We start from the raw sequence: 22,564 nt of genomic DNA, 5'->3' as shown, positions 1-22,564 counted from the left end.
CCTCTTTTGAAAAGGTACTTTCTAAAGCTCCTGCCAATAAACTGGAAGCTCCCTATGGACAAGAACTCTTTTTCTGTCACTTTTCAATTCTGTCACTCCAATTCCCACAGGATCAACTTACAAATCTATACCCCAGTAACTGAGACTGATTGAAGATGTGAACCTCCCCCATCACCCTGTAAAGCTCACCACCAAGCCAGATCTCATGCTGGCCCGATGCAGGACACACCCAGCCAGCTGCAAACCCATTCACCAGAGACTTGAAATACCTGGGTGCGTGTCTTCTACTGAGAGATGGTCTGTCTTCTGTACTAGCTCGTGTATAAGTTTTTTCTGCCTCAGTCTTTTCTCTCTTAGAACATCTTTAAAATTGCTGATGCATCTGTTGAGGTAGATGGTCTCCGTGCACACTTGCTCTAGGCTTAGTCTGCCCTGTTTGGGAGATTCAGGCCTGGAACAAGTTTCACTTCCCAGACACGGAGCCAGAGCAAACCCTGGCGATGAATATGCAAGAGGCAAGTTACTGGAAGCCGGAGAGGAGCTGCTGGGATCCTGAGAGGTCTGGTCTCCCTGGGCAGAGATGCCCACTCCACCAGACACCACGCTGAGTATGCTCTCACTCCCCTGACTCCCGGGGCTCCCCAGTGAGAAATCCTGAGCACCCCCTGAACTCACTGTGCCGAGAAGTCTATCACTGTTCTCGGACTGGGAGCCACTCTCAATGCTTTCAAGGTCCTCAGGGGTGATGGACCCGCTGTTCTCCAGCTTCTGAAACACTCCCTGCAAAGCTGAACGAAAGTGGTCAATCGCTCGGCCCAGTTTACTCGTGTAAAACTTGATCTCTACATCTTCGTCCTCCTGCGAGCCACCCAGGCGAGAGGACTTTTCCAAGACATCTTTGAGGACCTGAGCGGCATGCTCCTCCTCTTCATTCAAGTCAATATGAACCATGTCATTGAAAGTCTCGGGCCCAATGCTGATTTCCTCCATCAGGCTGTCACAGCTCAGAGTTGCAAACCTTCTGGACTTGTCTGTCAAGAGGTCCTCTAGCTGCTTTGAGCTCAGAATATCTAACCCAGCTTCACAGGCCAGGAGTTGGTCCTCTGCCTTCAGCAACCCAGACAGTGATAGGCAACTGCCGGTCTCACTTTTGTCACTGCGGTTGTTTTCTGGTTTTGCTGCTTTAGGTCCCAGGTTACACTGTTTGAAAACCTGGGATTTCCCAGAATCCTCCTCTTTCGAGATTAACACTAGGGAAGGTTCCTCACACTGAAGGAGGGTGGACAAAGAAGCCTCTCTTCCTGTCAATTCATTGCAGGAGCCCCTGAGAACTTGGGGGTTTCCTGATGTTCCTCTGACTTCACCCCCTGGCTTAGACTCATTGCTTGGCTTTGCCAAATCATTCTTGGGTGGTAAGCAAAGGCCTTGCTGTTCAAGGTTCTGGGGTTCTCTATGTTGATTCTGAGCCCTCATCTGATGTGCTCCTGTTATTGGTCCTCTGTCCTCTGTTTCCACCTGAAAAACTGGCTTATCCAGGTGTAAAGAATTCAAATTGCGATGCTGGAGTTGTTGTTCCAAAGATGAGAGAGACTCCTTTGGGGGATTCTTAGAGCACGGTGGCTGGCTTGGTTCTTCTCTGGTGGCGATCCGGACCCCTAAACTCTGCAAGAGGATGGATTTCTGCAATATGAGGTCCCGATGCTCTAGATGGGCAAGCTTCACAACAGTAGGCCTGGGAGCTGGGCTTCTGCCAGCTCGGTAAGCCTCTTTAATGAACCTACTGCACTGCATGCCATTAACACACATGTGCTTGGCTAGGAAGCTGTGAGCCAGCTCCATGGTGTTTTCCCCATCTTGCTCAGGAAGTCCATACAGATACAGAATGGCTTCCTCGCTGGGTCTGTCCAAATGGGGTTCCTGGGCCTTTCCCCCCACACTCCCTTTGGCCAGGGAGCTGCTGCCCACATGCAAGCCTTCTATTTCACTCAGAACTGAGTCTACACAGCTAGAGACCTCATCCACTGAACCTCGGACTTGGCTCAAGTGCTGCCGCAGCTCAGCAATCTCAGTTTGGAGACGGCTGATGCCCTGCAGCTCCGAGATGATATAGTCCACTACATCCCCCAAAGGTTCCTGCTGCTCATGGCGACAGCCTTGGCCAGGGCCTCTGGACAAGAGGGGCTTGGCTTGATCCCTCTCTGAGGGCTTTGGACAGCTTGTGGTGATGCTGGCAGATGAGAGGTCCTGAGAGGCAGACCCTGAAACACAGGCTGTGGAGCCCAGAGGAAGCTGGCCACTGGCCTGCTGCCCGAAGCTGCAATGCTGGGCCAGGCCCCCATCTGTATCCCCACCAATGGCAGAGGCTACAGGCCCACAGTGAGGGGGCAGGAAGCTGTCCTCTGGCAAGGTTCCGGCAGGGCCTGAGGACTTGCTCTTGATGCCACACACAGTCTCTGCCTTAGCTTTATCTGGGGAAAGCCTGGAGGAGGATCCCAAGGTGACCATGATTTCTTCCTCTGACTCTTGCAACAATCGCTTCATTTTCTCCCTCAGGGTCTGAGGGATTCTCAAGCTTGTTCCTCTTGCTTCTGGTCAGGATGGTTAATAGAGATTGTGTTAGAAGGCAATATCCTGACCTGCTCTTTTCCGTCTATTTTTAGCAATTATTGATGGCTGATGCCTGGGGCTTGGCCCACAGTGATGCCTGGAATGGTCCCATGTGTGGTCTCAAACCTGGCACATGTCCCTGGATCCTGGTTTGACTCTTACCCTGCAGCTAGCGAAAAAGGAAAATAGTGTGCTTGGATCAGAAGGCAGCATGGTAATATGAATCAAGCTGTCAAACCAGAATAAGAACATTACCTTCTAAGACTCTAGGAGTCAACAGTGACCTGCCTCCCAAGGCTAGCCTTAAAGGTTGCAGGCAGTCACTTCTCTCTCTCTCCTTGGCTTCCCATCAGTTTTGATGTAAAATCAGATCAAGCCCTTGTGTTGTGAGCAAGGGCTGATGCCAAAGGCATCAGGATTGAAACACTCCTGGGAAACAGGTGGAATGAACTCGACAGAGACTGAACCTTTACAAATTCAACATGAGGCTCAGCAAGGAGCACACAGATGTTTAACCACCAAAGCTCAGATCACACACACAGTAACAGACAAGGCATGGAATGTTTCTTTTTCTTCCCCTCCAGTTTGTTGTTCCAGTGAAGACTCAGCTACTTAAAGGTCTGCTCTGCCTGTGCTTACAGCACGAAGTGTTTTCCCTCTGTTTAGTGATAGCAACTCTTCACTTGGAGAAAGGACCATGACAAGAAAGTGATTTCCTAGCTGTCTATTGCTGGAGTAACAGAGCACTGCTCGAACCCTCTGAATGGCCTGGAGAGAACAACACATGTGGCCGGCGGGGAGTTGGTTACATTGGAGAGGGTTCCGGCCGGCGGGGAGTTGGTTACATTGGAGAGGGTTCCGGCCGGCGGGGAGTTGGTTACATTGGAGAGGGTTCCGGCCGGCGGGGAGTTGGTTACATTGGAGAGGGTTCCAGGGTGCTCTGCTGTTCTCCAAAAAGGTGAAAAAAGACCTGCCACCAGTCTTGCCCCTAAATACTAAGCTACCAGTGACTGTAACTTACAGAGATGACTGTTACCTTCTGGGGGGTGGCGGGGTGGGAATTCATTCCCTTTTTACTGGAAAAATGCAGAATGGAGGGAAGGAGCAGAGGGGAAAGGACAAAGGGTGAAATAGAGAGCCCAGGAGTGCATGGGACTGCCAGTCCTCTCTGGCTCTGCCGGGTCAGCTGGGGATGGGTCAGATAGGTTGGTGGGAGACACGCTACCCTTCCTGTTCTTCAACTGGAGACGGTTTCTCTATTTTCTAGATTTCACCTAGATTTCTATATCTTCTAACACCCCTGCCTCCTTCTAACTCAAGTTAACCCTAAAAAGTGAAAACTGTCTGTGAAGGACACAAGCTGACTGTTCCCACAGCGATCATTTGTGGGGAAGACCACCAACTACAGTCTGTGGGTCTGAAAATGAAAAGCGCTGGACTTCTCCAGACTAAGAACCAGAAGAACAAGTCCCAAGACTTGAAATAAAGATGAAGCTGACCTCTTTTACTGGAAATAACTAGGCCAAGGATCAAGAGACTAGATTAATTTCCTTTTCATTTCTTCCCTTCTTCTCTCTAGCTCATGTAAAAACTCTTACTTCATCAAGGAATTCTTCATTTAAAAACTCTAACCATCCTGTGAGGCATCGGAGAGGCCTAATTACTGCTTTTTAAGCATTACTGCTTTACTTCAATGTTTCAAGGGGTCAGGATCAGCCATACCCATAATATGGTCAACTCAATCTAGGCTCTGTGTGTGTCTATGTGTGTGTGTGTGAGAGAGACAGACAGACACACAGACAGACAGACAGTACACGCACAGTCAGAACTCCTGAGTCTTGGATCTAGAGATCCAGTTGCCTAGACACCAAAGCCTCCAATTCCAGGAATGACTCAAATTCTTACTTCTCTCCTTCCAAAAGAACAAAATCTACATTTCCAAAGCCACCCCTCTTTTCTCCCTAAGGTGCAAGGTCTAGGTACCCTGATTTGGTCTCGGTATCCAGTATTAGCTTTAAATCATGTCCCCAGCCTGATGGACTAGAGCTGGCAATTTGCTTTTCAAGCTCTTCTCAAAGGAGAAAGACTGTTTACTAAACTAAGATGGAAGCTCTGAGTATGAGCCATGATCAAGTGGTACTAGGCTGAACATCCCCAGACATTAAGCTTGAGTCTTGCTTCACCAGTGACCTTGGATTAAACACTTCTCCTCTCTGTGCCTTAGTTTCCTTATCTGTAAAGTTGGGGAGGTCACCACGGAGATGTTATAAAATGAGAGACTGGTAATTGGTAAACTGTACAGCACCAGAGTACAGTTACTATTACTGACATGGCAAGACCCTGCGACAAAGAAGCAGGGAAACCAGCGTCTAAGCCTAGTGTGCAGTTGCCTAAATGGTATGATTTGAGCGAACCACGACTTCTATCCCAGCCCCAGACCCCTCGCTTTCCCAGTGTCTTCTAACGGTCTGCAGCAAGGCCTGGATGACAGCCGCTACACTGTCCCTCTTTGTCAGTCTTTCTTCTAGAAGTTTTCTTTTGAAGGTAAGAAAAGGGAAGAGCAAAATATTCACTTTCAACATTTCATTCAGGTGACAGGATGCTTGCCACCCTCCCTCAGGCAGCCTGAAAGCACGAGGAAGGGGAAAAACAGCTACATGGGCCAAGTCTTCCTTTCTAATGCTAGCGAGGCCCAGAACCCACTGCCAGGTCCTCCACAGCCGGCCCCACTCCGGTCTAGAGGAGGCAGTTTTCCAGGAACAACACTGAAGCTGACTGTCCTGCTATTGCTTCAGCGCAGGCCAGGTTAACTTTGGGCCAATCTGCTTCTGTCCATCAGACCAGTATTCCAGGTGGGCCTGGCCTAACTTCCTGGACAGTCTCGCCAGGTCTGGGAGTGCAGGGCCTACACCACGGGCTGGCCAGCCACACAGGGGACCAACGGCACAGCTGCTGCTATCCAGAGCCCTTTCCTCTGGCATTCTGAAGGTCTAAAGGTGGAGCAGCCTGCTTTCCTATTTAAAATACATCAGCGACAAATAGGAAATTTCCAGCTAGAGCTCCCAGAGCAGCTCCTCCTGGGCTCAAACAAAGATGCTTGTGTTCATACTAAACAAACAAAACCCTCTAAACCCTCTTCTGAATTGGCAGCCGCAGCTCCCAGATGAACTCTGAACTTAAGAATCACCTCCCAGGGACCTAGGTTCTGTAAAGGCACCAAAGCCACTCGGTCATCCACCTATTTAGGTTTGGAAACAGGGGACAGAGCTCACTGTGATGCCCAGAGGATTAACCAGTCATTCTGCCCAGAACACCATAGGATACCAGGAGACAGGATGGGCTGAAAGGGCAACCAGAAGAGCCAGGATGTCCAGCTCAAGACCACCTCCTTCTTCAGCCTTTCTTTGCTACTGCTGTCCACAGGAATGGGATAACTGGGGCCAAGGTGTGAGTAAAACAGTTGATCTCTAAATCAATTCAATCAATGTTCCAGGCACTAAACTATGAGCTAGGAATAGAAGACACAGTTCCTGGTCTCTAATATATTAAAGTTTGGAAACAAAGTTAGACATATAAACTATCACAAAGTGATACACGTTATATTAGAAGTTGTAATAGAAAAGCGAGCACCTAATTCCAGGGTGGGGAATGGGAAGTTGACGGGAAGTCCAGCAAAAGCAGGACAGGAAAGGCCACCAAGAAGTAACACTTGGGGGGGGGGGGGGAAGAATACTTGAACTGGAAACACTGGGCTGGAAGAAGCACAAGCTGGAATCAAGATTGAAGGGAGAAATATCAATAACCTCAGACATGCAGATGACACCATCCTTATGGCAGAAAGAGAAGAAGAACTAAAGAGCCTCTTGATGAAAGTGAAATAGGAGAGTGAAAAAGTTGGCTTAAAGCTCAACATTCAGAAAACTAAGATCATGGCATCTGGTCCCATCACTTCATGGGAAATAGATGGGGAAACAGTGGACACAGTGGCTAACTTTATTTTTCTGGGCTCCAAAATCACTGCAGATGATGACTGCAGCCATGAAATTAAAAGACGCTTACTCCTTGGAAGGAAAGTTATAACCAACCTAGATGGCATATTAAAAAGCAGAGACATTACTTTGCCAACAAAGGTCCATCTAGTCAAGGCTATGGTTGTTCCAGTGGTCATGTATGGATGTGAGAGTTGGACTGTGAAGAAAGCTGAGCGCCAAAGAACTGATGCTTTTGAACTGTGGTGTTGGAGAAGACTCTTGAGAGTCCATTGGACTGCAAGAAGATCCAACCAGTCCATCCTAAAGGAAATCAGTCCTGAGTGTTCATTGGAAGGACTGATATTGAAGCTGAAACTCCAATACTTTGGTCACCTGATGTGAAGAACTGACTCATTGGAAAAGACCCTGAAGCTGGGAAAGACTGAGGGCAGGAGGATGAGATAGTTGGATGGCATCATCGACTCAATGGACATGGGTTTGGGTGGACTCTGGGAGTTGGTGATGGACAGGGAGGCCTGGCGTGCTGTGGTTCATGGGGTCGCAAAGAGTCAGACATGACTGAGTGACTGAACTGAACTGAACTTGAACTGGAAAGCATAAGGAGGCCTTGGGGCCCGACCAGCTCAAAGTCAGCCTTCTAGTTTCCTTCAAGGTACACAGTGGTGTCATGCTGCCCTATCCACCCGAGTCAACTCTCCAAGTTTCATATGTACACCCCTGAAAATGACCATATCTTTCTGCAGTCTTTTCCTAAGGAATGCCTAAGGCTGCGAAGAATAAGGTGGCCCTTTCAGGGAATACCTGCTTTTGAAAAGAGAACATACCAAAACAAAATGAATTAATCAAAAGGAACAAAGTTTCAATGATGGAAAGCTGAGAACTATGTCAGAGAGGAGACCCTTATATCACACCGCATCAGCACCAGCCTGCCAAAAAGAGTCAAGAGGAAAAAAGCTCTCGGCTTTCTGAAATGCCTGGTTCTTTCATCTCTCTCTGCCTTATCAAATAAATGTCATTAGGAATGTGAGTACTCCTTGTAAAATTGCTTCTGACCCAAATCTTGGCTTGGAGGAAACAGCGGGGAGACCCCTGGGAATAGGCCGAGGCTCTTTGTACAGATATCAAGCAGCCTCTCATTTTGTGTGAAACAAGCACAGAAGGCAGAAAGCCAAGAGCTCTGAGTCTCCTACCTACCTCCCCCATATCACTCACGGAAGTCAGATCATTCCTGGGCCATTTACCGATAATGCTCTATGGCTAACATGGTGGGAAATGAATTTCTAGACCCAAGGCAGATAGGGGTACTCTTATGATGTTAATCTTTGAGAAGTTATCAATGCTCACAGAGAATCTTGTCAGACACAATGATCAGAGTCACAAGGTACAAAGGCTGAGATTAGCCAAAGGGAATGAAGAATGCTCCTCAAATGTGTAGCAAGGTCCCTGAGTTTGAACAAATTCTGGGAGGTGGTGGAGGACAGGGAAACCTGGCACACTGCAGTCCATGGGGTTGCCAAGAGTCCAGCGTGACTTAGCGACTAAACAACAACAACAAAGGGCCCTGGACTGTAGTTGCCAGCCCTCCTCGCCCGTCTCAGGAGGACCTCCATTTATTGGCCAGAAGCTGGACATGGTAACGGAAAGAAAACTTCGAGCACTTCATCCAAGAAAGGAGACAGACCCTCAGGGGATGTACAGGAGCGCGGAAAAGCATGCTGCCTTCTGCGGGCTGGGACATCAAGACCCCAGAGTGAAGACTGAATAGCGGTCAGGAGAGCTGGGTACTCTGTGCCCTTCCCAGGGTTCCCTGTCAGCAGGACCAGGGGTTATTACACCGAAGAGTCTCACAAACCGTAAAACAAATACATATGTACCTAGACTCGGATGCTCATGACAAAGACTCTGTGCCCAAACTCGAATTAGGCTCCTTTGAATCCTCTTTATGACTAGGCCACTGTCCTTAGACTCTGTTTAGTCCAATTTTAGCAAGAATCTCGCCGGGTCAGTTTAGTGAAAATTCCCCACCTTTGATATCAGACCAAATTCCTTATCCCTCACCCTGGCCTGATTCCAGCAAAAATCCTGTCAAGTCCATTTAACCAGATGCCTCTCTTCCTCTGATGTTTCCTCTTAGTCATTTTCCATCCACTGACCCTCACCCTGTTCCTTGGCTAAAAATTCTCACTTGTATTCAGAGTTGGGCTCAATCTTTCTCCCCTTACAATACTGCAGAATAATAGCCCCCCCTGAATAAAGTCTGTCTTACCATTTCTAACAAGTACCAGAGCAACTTTTTTCTTAAGCACTCACCATGTTCTTTTTCTTCACTACCTAGGACTCCCGTGAGTAAACTGAAGACGGCATGTGAGTAGGACTCCAGCCCCTGAACGCCCTCCTACCCTCCCCCTGCGCCCCCACATTCTTTATCCTCTCACTCCGCTCTAGTTTCTTCACAGAACTTATTGGTACTACCACCTGACAGACCACATATTTGTCTGGTTATCATCTGTCTTTCTCCCCAGCCTCTATCCTAGCATGTGGGCAAGGACTCTGTTTTGTTCATTGCTGCAGCCTTAGCACTTAGGACAGTGCCTGGCATATATGATGCTCAAACTAAAACAAAATAAATCTTGCCATTAAATAAACGGATCCAGGACACAAAAATCAGAAAATGCTAGAGCTGGAAGAGTTCTTTAGGGTTTATCAAGGCCTGGAATCTCAGACCACATTATGATCTAGCCTATGGGCTAGTTTTGTTTGGCTATCATACATTTTTCTAAATTTCAAATTTGAAAGTCTTTAGGCAGGACAGTGAATATACAGGCTTCTCAAAAGCCCAATTACCCAAGTTTGTAATACTTGACCTAGAATGACACCTTTGTTGTTAATCTATTTTACTTTGGCAGACACCTAAGTGGGAGGCTCTCGCCTAAGTGAGTGTGAACTCCTTACATTGAAAACTGTGCCTTGCTTGTGTTTTAATCCCTAATGCCAAGCACAGGCCATTACTACGCCAAGCATAAAGCCCCGCACACAGTGAGAACTCAGTGCCCTGGAAGGAATAAGTAAGTGATGGCAGAGGTGATTTAGAATCCAAGTGTTCTGCTTTCTAGTCCATCTCTGTTCCCATAAAAACATACTTCCTTTGAATTCTAGATTTTCTTATAGATTGATGGCTTACAATCCCCTTCCATTGTAAAACTAAGCTGGAAACTTCTCCCCAAATATACTTGCTCACAATTTGGGGCGGGGGGGGGGGCACTCACTCAGGACAAATAAAGACAGTACTGGCAGCACCAGCTTCTGCCAGACCGTCAGTTAGCTGGTATCTCTCCAGAATACAAGACTGGGAGAGACAGACCCTGTGCGTCCTCCCTAGGGCTGCCGTCACGGGGCTTCCACGTGCCCTCTGGCTGGAAGAGCTGCCTTCATCCTTGTGCTGATGGTGGGTCTAGAACCGCACTGTTCAACAGAAATAGAATGTGAGCCACATATATAATTTTAAACATTTCTAGCAGCTGCATAAATAAAAAGAAATAGGTAAAATTAATTTTAATGTATTTGATTTCACCCATTATCCAAGGTATTATTCTTTCAACACAAAATCAATCTAAAAATATCATCATCATTCTGTTTTTCATACTGAGTCCTTGAACTCTGGTATGGATCTTCCATTTACAGCACATCTCAGTTTAAACTAGCCACTCTTCAAGCACTCAACAACCACGTGTGGCTGGTGGCTACTACACTGAACAGCATAGTTTTAGAAGGTTAGGGTGTGGGACGCTCTGGAGAACCTTTAAAACCTGGCAGTGGATGCTCACTGCCAGGAAGAGACTGTCATCTCAGGGGCAGTAGAATGTTCTGTTCTTTCACTCTCCCTTTAACGTGCTCACTCGGATCCTAGCTCCAAGCAGCATATTTTCATTTGGTGATGGGCTAGATCCTCCCCAAGGCTACAAAGAACAAGGGCCCAAACCTGCAGGGAAAGAGACCTTTTCTCTCTCAACCTGATTCTTTCTAGAGACCGTGCAGCTCCATGTAGCTTAGGTCCAATACTATGGGCAAACTTACAAGAAAAATACGGTAACTTCAACAGAAGCTACACCTTCGCAGGGAAGACTTAGAGACCTCTCACAGACAAGAGCGTGGTCTCAATGCAGCTGGGTCAAAGGTATGTGTAGGTCAAAGGTATGTGTAGGTCAAATCCTACACAACTCACACTAGAGGGAAACACGGCAGTAGTAAAACTGTTTAAAATTTTACAGTTTACAAGCTTCCCATTTTATCATCACAACAACTCTGTGAGGTAAGAGGTAAGAGTTACTATTCTGATTTCATAAACGAGGAAAATAAAGTTTAGAGAGTTTAAATGCCTTGACCAAGGTCACTGAGTGAGTGAGCTGGGATTTAAAACAGGGGCTTCAATCTACAAAGTTAGTGCTTGTTTCATCTCACAAGCATGACACAAGTGGACATGTTATCTGTTACCCATGTGTGTCCACATTTAAATCTGAGAAAACTCAAGACGACTTCTGTATATGTAGAGTAAAAACACGAGGATGAATTAATACTCACATTAGACAGAAGCACAGTATAGACATTTAAACACACTCTCACACGTTGGAAAAATGGAAAGGTTTCTGAATATACATAGACATATACAAGAATAGGAAGGTTACGTAGGTATATGCATACATGTATGAGATAAAAGAACATACATACGCATGCACGTGAAAGGAAAGATGGCTTGTGTATATTTACGAAAGATGAATGAATGAGTTGTCTATATATATATATATATATGTAACACGTAAGAGAGGAACAGACTGGTTATTTATAAACATATGAACATATCAAGAGACATACAGATTCTTCATATACAGGTATGCACATATACAAAAGGGTGGATGGTATTTATATACATAAAGGAGAGTTTCAAGGAGGAATGGACAGTTAGGTTATCAGCATATAAACACATGCACATGAAGATTCTACCTTCAGTGCTGAATATGCTGTTTTTCACTCCTTGTAATGACCCCCCACCAGCAAGTTGGCTCATGCAGTTATGTAATTAATGTAGCTGCTCCATATTCCACCCACAAATGCTTTGCTTTTGTCCCTGCTTCTCATTCAGAGTCAGTCATACACTCAACACCACTTACCTTGCTGCTGCAATCAAAATAAGAGTTAAAGAAATGAAAAGGGGGGGCAAAAAAAAACACATGAGAACCACAAATTCTCAAGTTTTAGCATGCGAGTGCTGTCTCTAAAAGGAAATCCATTCAGAAGCACTCCTTGGTTTGACAGAGAAGCCACAGGGTGAACTTTGTAAGCCACAGCACAGCTGCTTGCCCACCCAACAAACAGAGAGCTGAGGAGCAATTATTCCCGGCTGCACCCAGCTGGCTGGCTCCTTGGTGCAAAGTTGAAGATAGGAACAATACCCGGCAGAGAAATTCCCTCAGTGACGGGCTGGGCAGGAGTCTTGCTGGCTGCAAACCTAGGAATCCAATCTGGTCCACACCTCTCTGCTGAAGGGGAGTACTGATGACCAGCCCGCTGAAGGTTATAGCAGCCAAACTTTGACTGGACGTGGAATTCTAACTCGGCCGATTCCGGGCTTTGAGACAGAGACAGAAAGCAGGGCAGCTCCTGCTCCTGCTGCTGCTCCTCCTCCTCTCCAGCTGCTTCCTGCCTGCGACCGCCCATAGGGCACCAGCCCTCCTCACACTCTCCCGGCGCACACACCCCCTTTCCCAGCACACTCACGCACACACAGACCTCACCAGCAAGCTCACTCACACAGCCTCCGTGTCTCTCCGTCTCCCTAAATATAGATCTTACTCTCCCCCCTCCCCCATTTCTCCCCCCCACCTCTTCTCCCCCTCCCTTCTTTCCCTCTGCCTATCCACCTCGCTCATGTCTGGGCTAGAGGATACAGAGAGACAGGAGACAGCCCTGTGCTCGGAGGAGATCCCAGCCTCACAGGGAAGACAGAAGACAGCAAAAACAGTCAGAGCATACTACAAAAGGAGCCGTCCCTTCTACTGAGATAAGCTCTAGGTTTTTTTGTTTGGTTGCTTTTCGGTTTTGGTTTCCTATGTATATAATCTGCTGTCTGCATTTGGCAAAGCTGCAGAATAAGCAAAGTCCCAAGGGCAGTTAACATCAAACAACACCACGTTCTCAAAGCAGGTACCTAGTCTAGTTCTTCCTCAACAGCCACAGCCAAAGAACCGACCAGAAAACAAGAACTCCCTGAGGCTGTGCCAAGGCAGTGATTAGACAGAAGCGGAGAAACAGGGTGGGCTGAGGAACGCCCCCTATACTGCAGAAGTCAGGACCACAGATTGTTCTGGAATCCAGAATCAGGAACTAACGAACCTAAATCAGGAACTAACTAACCTAAAGTGGAAAAGACCCTGATGTTGGGAAAGACTGAAGGCAGGAGGAGAAGGGGGCGACAGAGGATGAGATGGTTGCATGGCATCACTGACTCAATGGACATGAGTTTGACCAAGTTCCGGGAGATGGTGAAGGACAGGGAAGCCTGGCGCGCTGCAGTCTATGGGGTCGCAAAGAGTCGGACATGACTGAGTGACTGAAGAATAAACCTAAAGTAACATCATGTTGATCTAACGTGCGTAAGGCTCAGGACCCTGGTCTCATGTCCCAAACCCCCTGGACCTCCGCCGGCGGCCGCACCTCCCTGAGAGACTTGCTAGTCAGGTGGTTCTCACATGGCTTTAATTCCAAATAATTCAACAATTCTAGTGGAATTATCAAGAAATTCCAGTTAAATTTCATCAGGAAATTATTCTTATCTTCAAAGAGCACTCAGGTTGTTCACTGCAACACAATGCCAAGCATAATCCAGGGACCCTTGAAGCCCTGGAGTATCAGTGACAAAAACGTGAAACACATGATACCTCTTTCTACTCTGCAACCACAGGACAGGAAAAACACTGTTTGAGCCCAGAGAACCTCAGAATTCTTCTCAAAATAGTACTCCAGTCAGCCAGTAACAATCCAGTGAAGCCACTCCTATTCTACCTCCTCCGAGCCTAATCTAATAAAATAATCCCCCTCCTCCTCAGGCTAACAGCAGGTGGGCAGATTGGATTCACCCATCATGCCCAAACCAGGCTTTCAAACCTTCCTACTTCTGCTGCCCTGCACCATTCCTCATGACTGTGCACAACAAAATGAGGCCCTGCTGGCCAGGAAGCAGGCAGTCTATGGGGGCCACCTTGGAATCTGTCATTACAGAACAGCAGCCCTGTACGGCAGATAAAACAAGCTTTTAAATTAAGAGTGATTTCCTCGGCTTATCCAAGATCCTGAGGAGAAAGCGTTGAAGCCAGAGCCAACATTTGCCTCCCTACTGCCTTCTTCCAATAATACTGCTTCCCCCTCAACCAGGGAAAAAAATTTAGATTTCCAGAGACACTACACAACCCATTTCTTAACCATCCACCTCATTATGCAGCCAACACTGAAGCAAAGCAAATACCTCCTAACCCAGTTGGGAGCTGGCTGGATGACAGAAGAGATAAGGGCTGACAGTGCAACCATAACCACATCTAAATACAGAAAGGAAAAAAAAACCTTGAAAACTGTCAAATTTCAGTGGAAGTCATGGCAAATTTACTGTGGAGCTCCTCATATGTCAGCCAGGAGAAAGAGGTAAAGGGTTTATTAACACAAGAAATATAGGGAAGACTAATGAAATTGGAATTCCCTCCCCCAGATCTGTAGCCACTCCTAAAGAGGTCAGAGCAGTGGCTGTCGTGACCAGATTTGGGTCTGAGCTTCCTACACTCAAGAGAATATCAAACTCTCAAGACTGAGAAAGACCCTCAGAGGTAGGACACCACCCATAGAACCTACCTCATCCCAGCACATCCACCAGGGGCTAGGACCTCCAGAGCCTGTAACTGAGGTTGATGTGTCCATCTTGTCCATATGCCTATGCAAACACATTCAGCTCATCTTCTAAGCAGTTTGAGTTTTCCAGAAAAACAAAGGCTCAGACAAGAGAAAATGTGTTTAGGACATGAGGCGTAACAAATCTGCTATCTCTAGTTCTAGTCTTCATGAGAGCGCTCATGTGGCTCTGTCCATAAACTACTTTTGTATCTTTCCTCCTTCTCAAGGTTCAGCAAAAGAAACAAGGGGCATAAGCGGGACAGTGGTAAACAGCGGTCACTGTAAACTCAGTAAAAAAGCATGCTCCTTTTGTCACCGTTCAACAGAGCCCAGAGAGCGCCAGACATCATGTGACCAAAGGACCATCAGACCTCCTCAATGAACGAGTCTTTCGTGTGCCCAGTTGCTCAGCTGTGTCTGACTCTTTGCAATCCTTTGGACTGCAGCCCACCAGGCTCCTCTGTTCATGAGATCCTCCAGGCAAGAATACTGGAATGGGTTGCCATTTTCTCCTCCAGGGGATCTTCCCGACCCAGGGACCAAATCCACATCTCCTGTGTCTACTGCATTGGCAGGCAGACTCTTTACCATTGAGCCACCTGGGAAGCCCCTTTTGGGATAGACAAAATTTGTTTCCTGAGCCATGGGAGCAAACTGCAGCCCCCTTGTCACCGTGGATCTCTTTCTTGGGAATCCTGGGCAGGCCGAAAAGGATAGGAGTGCCTTGGGAGGTAAGAGCTAGTACAAGCATCCACCTTAGCTGGGCAGCTTTCTCAAAGCAGGGCTGTTCAAGAACCAGCTGGACAGAATTAGGAAAACAGATTGGGTTAAGAAGGAAAATGCATTTATCCCGAAGCTGTGAAATGCTCTGAACAGACATTCTCAAGGTCTGGTTCCCAATTTAAATCTTTGCAGGGATCTTCGCCTAGAGACAGATGAGTCAAGATGGAAATTCAACATGAGACACTGACACTCACGCAGAGTGGTGGGAAGGTTCAGAGCTGCAGGAGCTCTAAAGGGGAACCAAATGGGTGGGTTAGTCAGAGGACCACCTGGTGCACAAAACTCGTCTTCAGCTAACGCATCTGAGAGCTGTCGCACAAAGACGGGGACAGGCTCACCAATCGCAGCTCTCTCCTCTCACACAGACCAATCCACGTCTCCTTGGGGCTCAGAAGCAAAGGAGGTGCCTGCTCCAAACCCAGCCTGCCTTTTCAGATGTCACTCCCAGAGAGTGGCTGGGTCAGAACCAACACGTGCCCGCCTTTTCTTCCAGTGTTAACAATCACATCCACAGGGTGCAAAGGATAGGCTGACCCAAGCCTGACTTATGCAGGAATAAGCTCTTGATGCTTCTTTCTCTACCACTAAGTAAAGCCAGGAGCAACACGAAGAGGCTGGTATATGGTCAGACAACCCGGATCTGTTTCATGAGGAAAACACTTTGTTCTGGTGGCAAAGTCTCTTTTTCCCCTGTCCTCTATAAACTCCTCAGAAATTACATGCAGCAGAGAATGATGGGTGACGGGAGGTGGTTCTCCTTCTTCCCACAGGAACATGCGCCCTAGAGGAGGGAGCAGCCTGGCAGAGGCACACTCACTTTACTGATGTGCAAAGACACAGCTGCCGCACAGTCTAAATCAGACTTGACAAGCTGCAAGGCAGGCCTAAGGAGTCACAAACTGCTGACAAATTTCAGTTCTATAATCAGGTCAAGCCCTGATTAGCAAAATTTTAAAGAGCTGATAAACTCTTCAGGACTGCCCAGCTAAACAGGTTTCCAGTCTAGACTTCCAAAGCGTGTGGTCCTATTTTCACTCCGGGAACTAATGATCAAAAATATACACAAAATATACACAGCAAAGCTGTGTACATGTCTACCACCCTCTTAAATAAACTTAGTAAAAATCACAGTTCCCAGATGAGGGCTCCTTAGGATTAAGGTTGGTGCTGACCTATATATCTGATTATATATTTCTTGGTCCAGTCCACAAAGTGAACTGGTCCTGCCTTAGTCTCTGTACCCCAAAGGAGCCAAGGGTCCATATGCTGAGAATTCTCTAGTGGGAACCCAAAATTTGAAATGTCAGGGGGAAGTAAATCTCTAGCACTATGTTCTGACTGGCTAATATTGATCAAATATCCCCTTCAGTTCTTTGCGGCTTGTTCTGAGATCTACCTGAGTGAATCCAATTCTAGAAAATTCTCTTGGTGTAGGCTCCAAGCTCTTCAGAATATGGCCCTGGCCAACAAACAAATCTCAAGTGTCTTGGGCCTCAATGAAGGGACTCCCAAAAAAGGAGGGGTTTTCCCTGTATGATTTTCTATATATTTAAATATATTTGGTTTGAGGCACTGAGCTATAGGAAACTAGCTAATGTTCAAAGAAGGAAGAGAAAACTTAAGGGATACCTATACTATTAGCTGGGGATCTCTGACAGATTACTAGGGATGCCTGGGGGAGAAAGGGCTTCCCCGGTGGCTCAGACAGTAAACAATCTGCCTGCAAGTTAGGAGAGCCAGGTTTGGTCCCTGGGTCAGAAAGACCCCCTAGAGAAGGGGGGTGGTGGTCCCCACTCTTCTTGCCTGGAGAATTCCATGAACGGAGGAGGCTGGTGGGCTACAGTCCATGGGGTCACAAAGAGTTGGACACGACTGAGTGATTAACACAAACACACACACACACACACACACACACACACACAGAAGAAAGGGAAGTACTCAACGAGGTAAAGCAGAAGAGAGAAAGCACTGGATTTAACCGGAAAGCAGGGAATGCCCAAGGGGAACCCTGGTGGTGCAGGCATTGGAACCTATGCTGACAGCTCACCCATAGAAATCACACCCCGAAACAACCTCTCTGCTCAGACACAAAATCTTTAGGATCCCTATATTCTAATTCTCTATCCAATGACAGAATCTCTTTGCAAAATCCTTTATCCCCCTATCTTAAGTCACAAAGTCTAATCAATTTTACCTTCCTACCTATAAAGTTGTCCCTTTTTCTACAACCCATAGTCTATGCATCATTATCTCTCATTCAAGTTGCTTTAAAATATCCATCCTCCCTAGTCTCTCTTCCTCCAGAGTCACCTCCCTTTCACCCCTCCTTACTCCTAATCCATTCCTGACAATTTGCTAGAGGGATAGCTCTAAAATGTAGATAGATTTTTGTCGCTCATTTTCTTAATATCCTTCTGTGACTGCTCTCAGGAAAAAGTCCATGCTCACTCCTTGGCATATTATCAAAGTTCTTTCTTGACCTGTCCGTGTCTAGAGGAATCTAAAGTATCCCAATTCCCTAAGTTTGGCTAAACCAAACTCCTTACACTCACTGAATGTGCCATCCCGTCCTTTGTTCTTTCCATACGACACTGTCTAGAGTGCTATCTGAGAGTAAAAACCAGTATGCTGAGGATGCTAAAAACCTTACAAGCGCTTGTCAGAAAACAAGACTTGGAGCCCAAACAGCAAAAACCACTTTGGGGTCTTGTTATGGGTTGAACTGTGTTTTTCAAAATCCACGTGTTGAAGTCCTCATCCTCAGTACCTCAGCGTGCCACCTTGTTTGGAGACAGCATCTTTAGAGATGTAATCAAGTTAAAGTAAGGTCATTAAGGTGAGCTCTATCCAACACGACTGGTCTCTTTATAAAAAAGGAGTCTGGACATAAAGACATACATAAAGAAAAATCAGCATGAAGAGACACAGGGAGAAGACGACTACCTACAGACTAAGAAAAAGACTGGAATAGATCCTTCCCTTACAGTGCTCAGAAAGCGCTAACCCGCGTTACACCTTGATTTTGGACTTCCAGCCTCCAGAACTGTGAGACAATAAATTTCTGTTGTATAAGCCACCCAGTATGTGATCCTTTGTTATGGCAGCCCTAACAGACTAGTACAGTATCTTTGAACATTAGGGGTCGCCAAGAGTCAGACACGACTGAGCGACTGAACTGAACTGAATACAATTTCACCAAAATAAATAATAGAATGAATACTTACTAGGTACCTGGGTACAATACCAGGCACGATGAAAAGATATAATCCTTGCCCTTAGGGAGTCCATAACCTAACACAGGAAATGTTATGAGACACAGCCCTGCTACACATACGCATATTCTGAGGGGTGTTAGCGCTTGTGCTTGGAAGACTGATAGTGCCATTTACTGATAAAGCACATACATGAAAGGAGGTTGAGGAGAAAGAAAAAACAATGCGTACAGTTTGAACATACTGCATCAGGTGCCTATGAAATTTCTGGTGACAATATCACAGGCACCTTGTCACGAGTCTGGAGTTCATGAAAGCGGACTGAAGTAGATAAAGAAATCTGGCATTTGTTAGTGCATGGGTGAGATTATCTAGAGAAGAGCATGAGATGGAAAACAGAACCCTGGAAATCACCAAGTTTTAAGGGGCAAGCAGAGAAAAATAAATGCTGAAAGGGAAACAAAGATGGAGCTGTCAGAAATAAGAAAAGGACTTCAAGGGACAGATATGGCAAAAGCCAAGAAGAGCATTCTGGGTAGAAACCAGTCAACAGCTTTTGTCTCACCTGTCATAAGAAATGCTCTAGGGTGTTGATTCTCATCTAGAATGCCCTTCCTAATTTGTCATCTTTGGCTATTTATGTCTGAATGTCCTTAGGTGTGGACCAAATAAACACATTTCCCTAGCATGCCTGAAGATGACAACCAACAAAGGGAAGCAGACACCCACAGAACTGGCAAAGATTATTTGCCACAACTCACCTCTTCCCTTTGGCTTGAAGATGTCTTATTTTATACATTATGACTGTATTTCAGGATATGCCTGCTTTGGAATGGTGGTAAATCTCAGCTGCATTGTTTATGGAAAGAACACAGCTTGCCACTTACAAGGAGTCATGGATCTCCTTAATGACTTGCTTAAGGAAGCAAATTATCCCTTGGTTTCTATCTTTCTAAGCTCATTATTTTATTTCTTGGCTATTTCTTGATATTTAATAACAATTGTTGATTTAGCCCCCTCTGGGAATTTCTCTGACAAGACTTCTCTGACCAACTTAACTCAAAGGGATTACTCCTTATTATATAGTCTTACGGCAATTATTTTGTTATAAACCGTTTCATTCCTTTCGAAATAATTACCTATGATCTTGCAATACCACTTCATACTTTTAAGCAATCTTTCCACAAAACTTTGCTGAGTGCCTAAATAATCAAAAGTTATAAGGATAATTCATTCCTGACCTCAAGTACGATCTAGGAAAGGAGTTAAGCCTCCATATGTACAAGGAAAATGGTGGTAGAAAGCAGAAGTAATAAGAAAATAAGTGGCCAGGAATAGGATCTCTGAATCTCTGAACTCTTTTTTTTTTTTTTTAAACCTATATATACTAGGCCCTCAAGGCATATTAAACAGAGAAGAGACTCCAGGTGAATACTGGAGTGGGTAGCCACTGCCTCCTCCAGGGTATCTTCCCAACCCAAGGATCGAACCCAGGTCTCCTGCACTGTAGGCAGATTTTTATTGTCTGAGCCACCAGCGAAGCCCACTCCACATGGAAATTCACTCAATTCCTAAGACTGCTGACTCAAACTCTTGCAAGGCCTTCTAACTTATATCAGGCTGCGCCATAAAGACATCGTGAATAGAAGAACAATTCCAACGACAGGTCAAGCAATCTGCAACTTGACCCTTTGCTCCTGGGTCCATATCCTTGACTAGACATCTGAATTTCTACCTGTGTAGGAGGAAGTACTAAAAAAAAAAAAAAATCAAAGGCCCAAATCAGTTTTCTTCACCTGCCTTTTCATGCCCCAATTTATTTCCAACTGAAGAGCTCCTGCCTCCAGCATTACAATTGGAGTGTCTATTCTTTGGGCCTAGACTGAGAGGGCAGCCTTTGGCAATGTCTAAAGGTTAATGTGAGGGACTAATGTGTATCATAAAAGACACAGGTGAAATGTATGAGAATTTGTAAGAGTAAATATTTCCATTTTTCACAGTGTTGGTTTGGATGAGAATCAGGGAAGGCTCCGTGAAAGAGGCAAAACTGAAGAGAAGAAAAGGCATTCAAGGCAGAGGATATAGGATAAGCAAAGATGTGAAAAGGACAAAAAGGAAGGTGTGATGTTGGAAAGGAAGGAAAAGTAACATATACTAAATGTTAACAACATGCCAGTTCCTACCCTACATGTGTTATCTTATTTAACCCATATTTATTCATGGAGGCAAATAATAGCCAATTCAGAAATGAGAAAACTAAGTTTATAAGAGACTGGGCAACTTGCCTAAGGTTACATAGTTGCTAAGTGGTGGAGCCATACTTCAAAATTCAGGATCTTGCTGATTCTAAGGCTCAATTTCTTCCAACTGTATATGTCCTCTGGATTAACAAAGGTTAGAAAAGTAGGTTGGACCAATTCATGGTGGCCATGGATGTCAAGCTAAAAAGTTGAGATTATACTTTAACTATCAACGGAAAGAAAAACCAATGCTTCTTAAGAAAAAAAAATTTCATTCATTCATTCACTCGTTCACTCAGTCACATATCTGTTAAGACTTGCTGGATGCCAGACATCAGGGATATAAAGTTTAAAAGACAGAGTCTCTATTTTGTATTTTCATGCTCTTTTCACCTAGCTTTTATTTAAATTTTTTATTGAATTGTAACATACATGCTGAAAAGTATACCAATGTAAACAGAATTCAGATCAAGGACAGAACATCATCAGAATTTCAGAAGCCCCACTGCACTTGTAGCTAGTTACTACCTACCCTCTTACACAAAAATAATCACCATCCTGAAATCTGACACCACAGATTACTTTTGCCTGTTTCTGAATTTAATACAAAAGGAGTCACATAGTAGACAGACACTCTTTTAAGAAATACATAATCTTGAGGTCAAATGCTCACACAATTCCAGGACAGTATGATAAACATCAAAATTGACTATATATAAAATGCTACAGAAAGAGAGAAAAATGAGTGTCTAATTCTAACTGGGGACTTTCAGGAAGGCTTCAAAGGATGTGACATTTAAGTCGAACCCTAAGCACAAGCGGTAGCCATGACTAGTGCTCTTTTTCAGAAAGATAAGTCTGGTAGTGGAATACACAACAGATTCCAAGAAAAATAAATAACAGCAAGAAAACAACTGGAAGACTAATACCATAGTCTGAGCAGTAAAGAGAACCTGAATGCAGAGAGGAACAGAGAATAGACTGATAAAAGATATCACAGAGAGAAAAAGAGCAAGATCTGGCAAATGATCTAATGTGGGAGGTAAGAGAGAAGGAAGAATGACACCGTAATTTTGAGTGGGTGAACTAGCAAAATGATGGTGATGTTAATACAAACAGAGAACAAAGGAAGAGGAACGGGCCCAAAACGGAAGCTTCAAACATTAAGAAATCGTGCTGACAACAGCAGTAGATAACTAGACATGAAGGATAGAACCTAAGGAAAAAAGGGAGGTGAGAGGTATATACTCGGGAATCATCTGCTTGAAAGGCTTGCTGGGAGTCCACTGGCTGCCTAGCACGGAAGCCAGCATCCAGCACAGTACTGGCCAGTTCACAGTACTGAGCAGTTCAATTAGTGTCTATCAACTAATGACTGGATGAGAGGCTGAGGAGATGCAGATTTGAGATTAAAAGATGCCTGAGGAGGACAGTGCAGAAAGAAGAGCCAAGAGACAGACAGGAAAGGAGGCAAGCAAGGTCAGAAAGAACTAGAAGAACCCAAGAAAATAGGAAGCTACAAGTAAGGGGTTTCAAAAGTTACTATGGAATGCACAAAGTAGAGACTGAAGTATCTGGCCAACAAAATGTTTAAATATTTAACTTAATGACTGATATTTCTATCTACTCTCTGGCCTACAAGCTCCTAATAATAAGGAAACGCTGGGAACTTCTCTGATGGTTTAGTGGTTGAGAATCCACATGCTGCCGGGCAACTAAAGCCCACATGCTCCAACCACTGAGCATGTGTGCTGCAACGGAAGACCCAGAGCAGCCAAACATTTTAATTCTTTTAAAA

The 22,564-nt window shown here is 45.5% G+C and overlaps 1 protein-coding gene across 7 annotated transcripts in view; it reads right to left on the bottom strand.

Annotated features, from left to right (window-relative positions):
• Positions 1-22,564, bottom strand: part of UNC13B (unc-13 homolog B) — a 204,626-nt gene that overhangs the window by 52,830 nt on the left and 129,232 nt on the right. The window contains exons 1-2 of one of the 7 annotated variants that reach the window (XM_043891316.1): positions 11,765-12,231; positions 270-2,776 (exon numbers count right to left, since the gene is read on the bottom strand). The exons of 5 other annotated variants lie outside the window; for them this stretch is intronic. In XM_043891316.1, the coding sequence (XP_043747251.1) occupies positions 270-2,541 (2,272 nt within the window). In that variant the 5' untranslated portion in view covers positions 2,542-2,776; positions 11,765-12,231. Of the gene's footprint in view, positions 1-269; positions 2,777-11,764; positions 12,232-22,564 lie in introns of those variants that run through there. One more of the 7 variants, XM_043891315.1, reaches the window with a different exon arrangement.

The sequence above is a fragment of the Cervus elaphus genome, chromosome 29 (assembly GCF_910594005.1).
Source record: "Cervus elaphus chromosome 29, mCerEla1.1, whole genome shotgun sequence".
In the NCBI taxonomy this organism is placed as follows: domain Eukaryota; kingdom Metazoa; phylum Chordata; class Mammalia; order Artiodactyla; family Cervidae; genus Cervus; species Cervus elaphus.
This window is presented reverse-complemented; position numbering and strand designations above follow the sequence as displayed.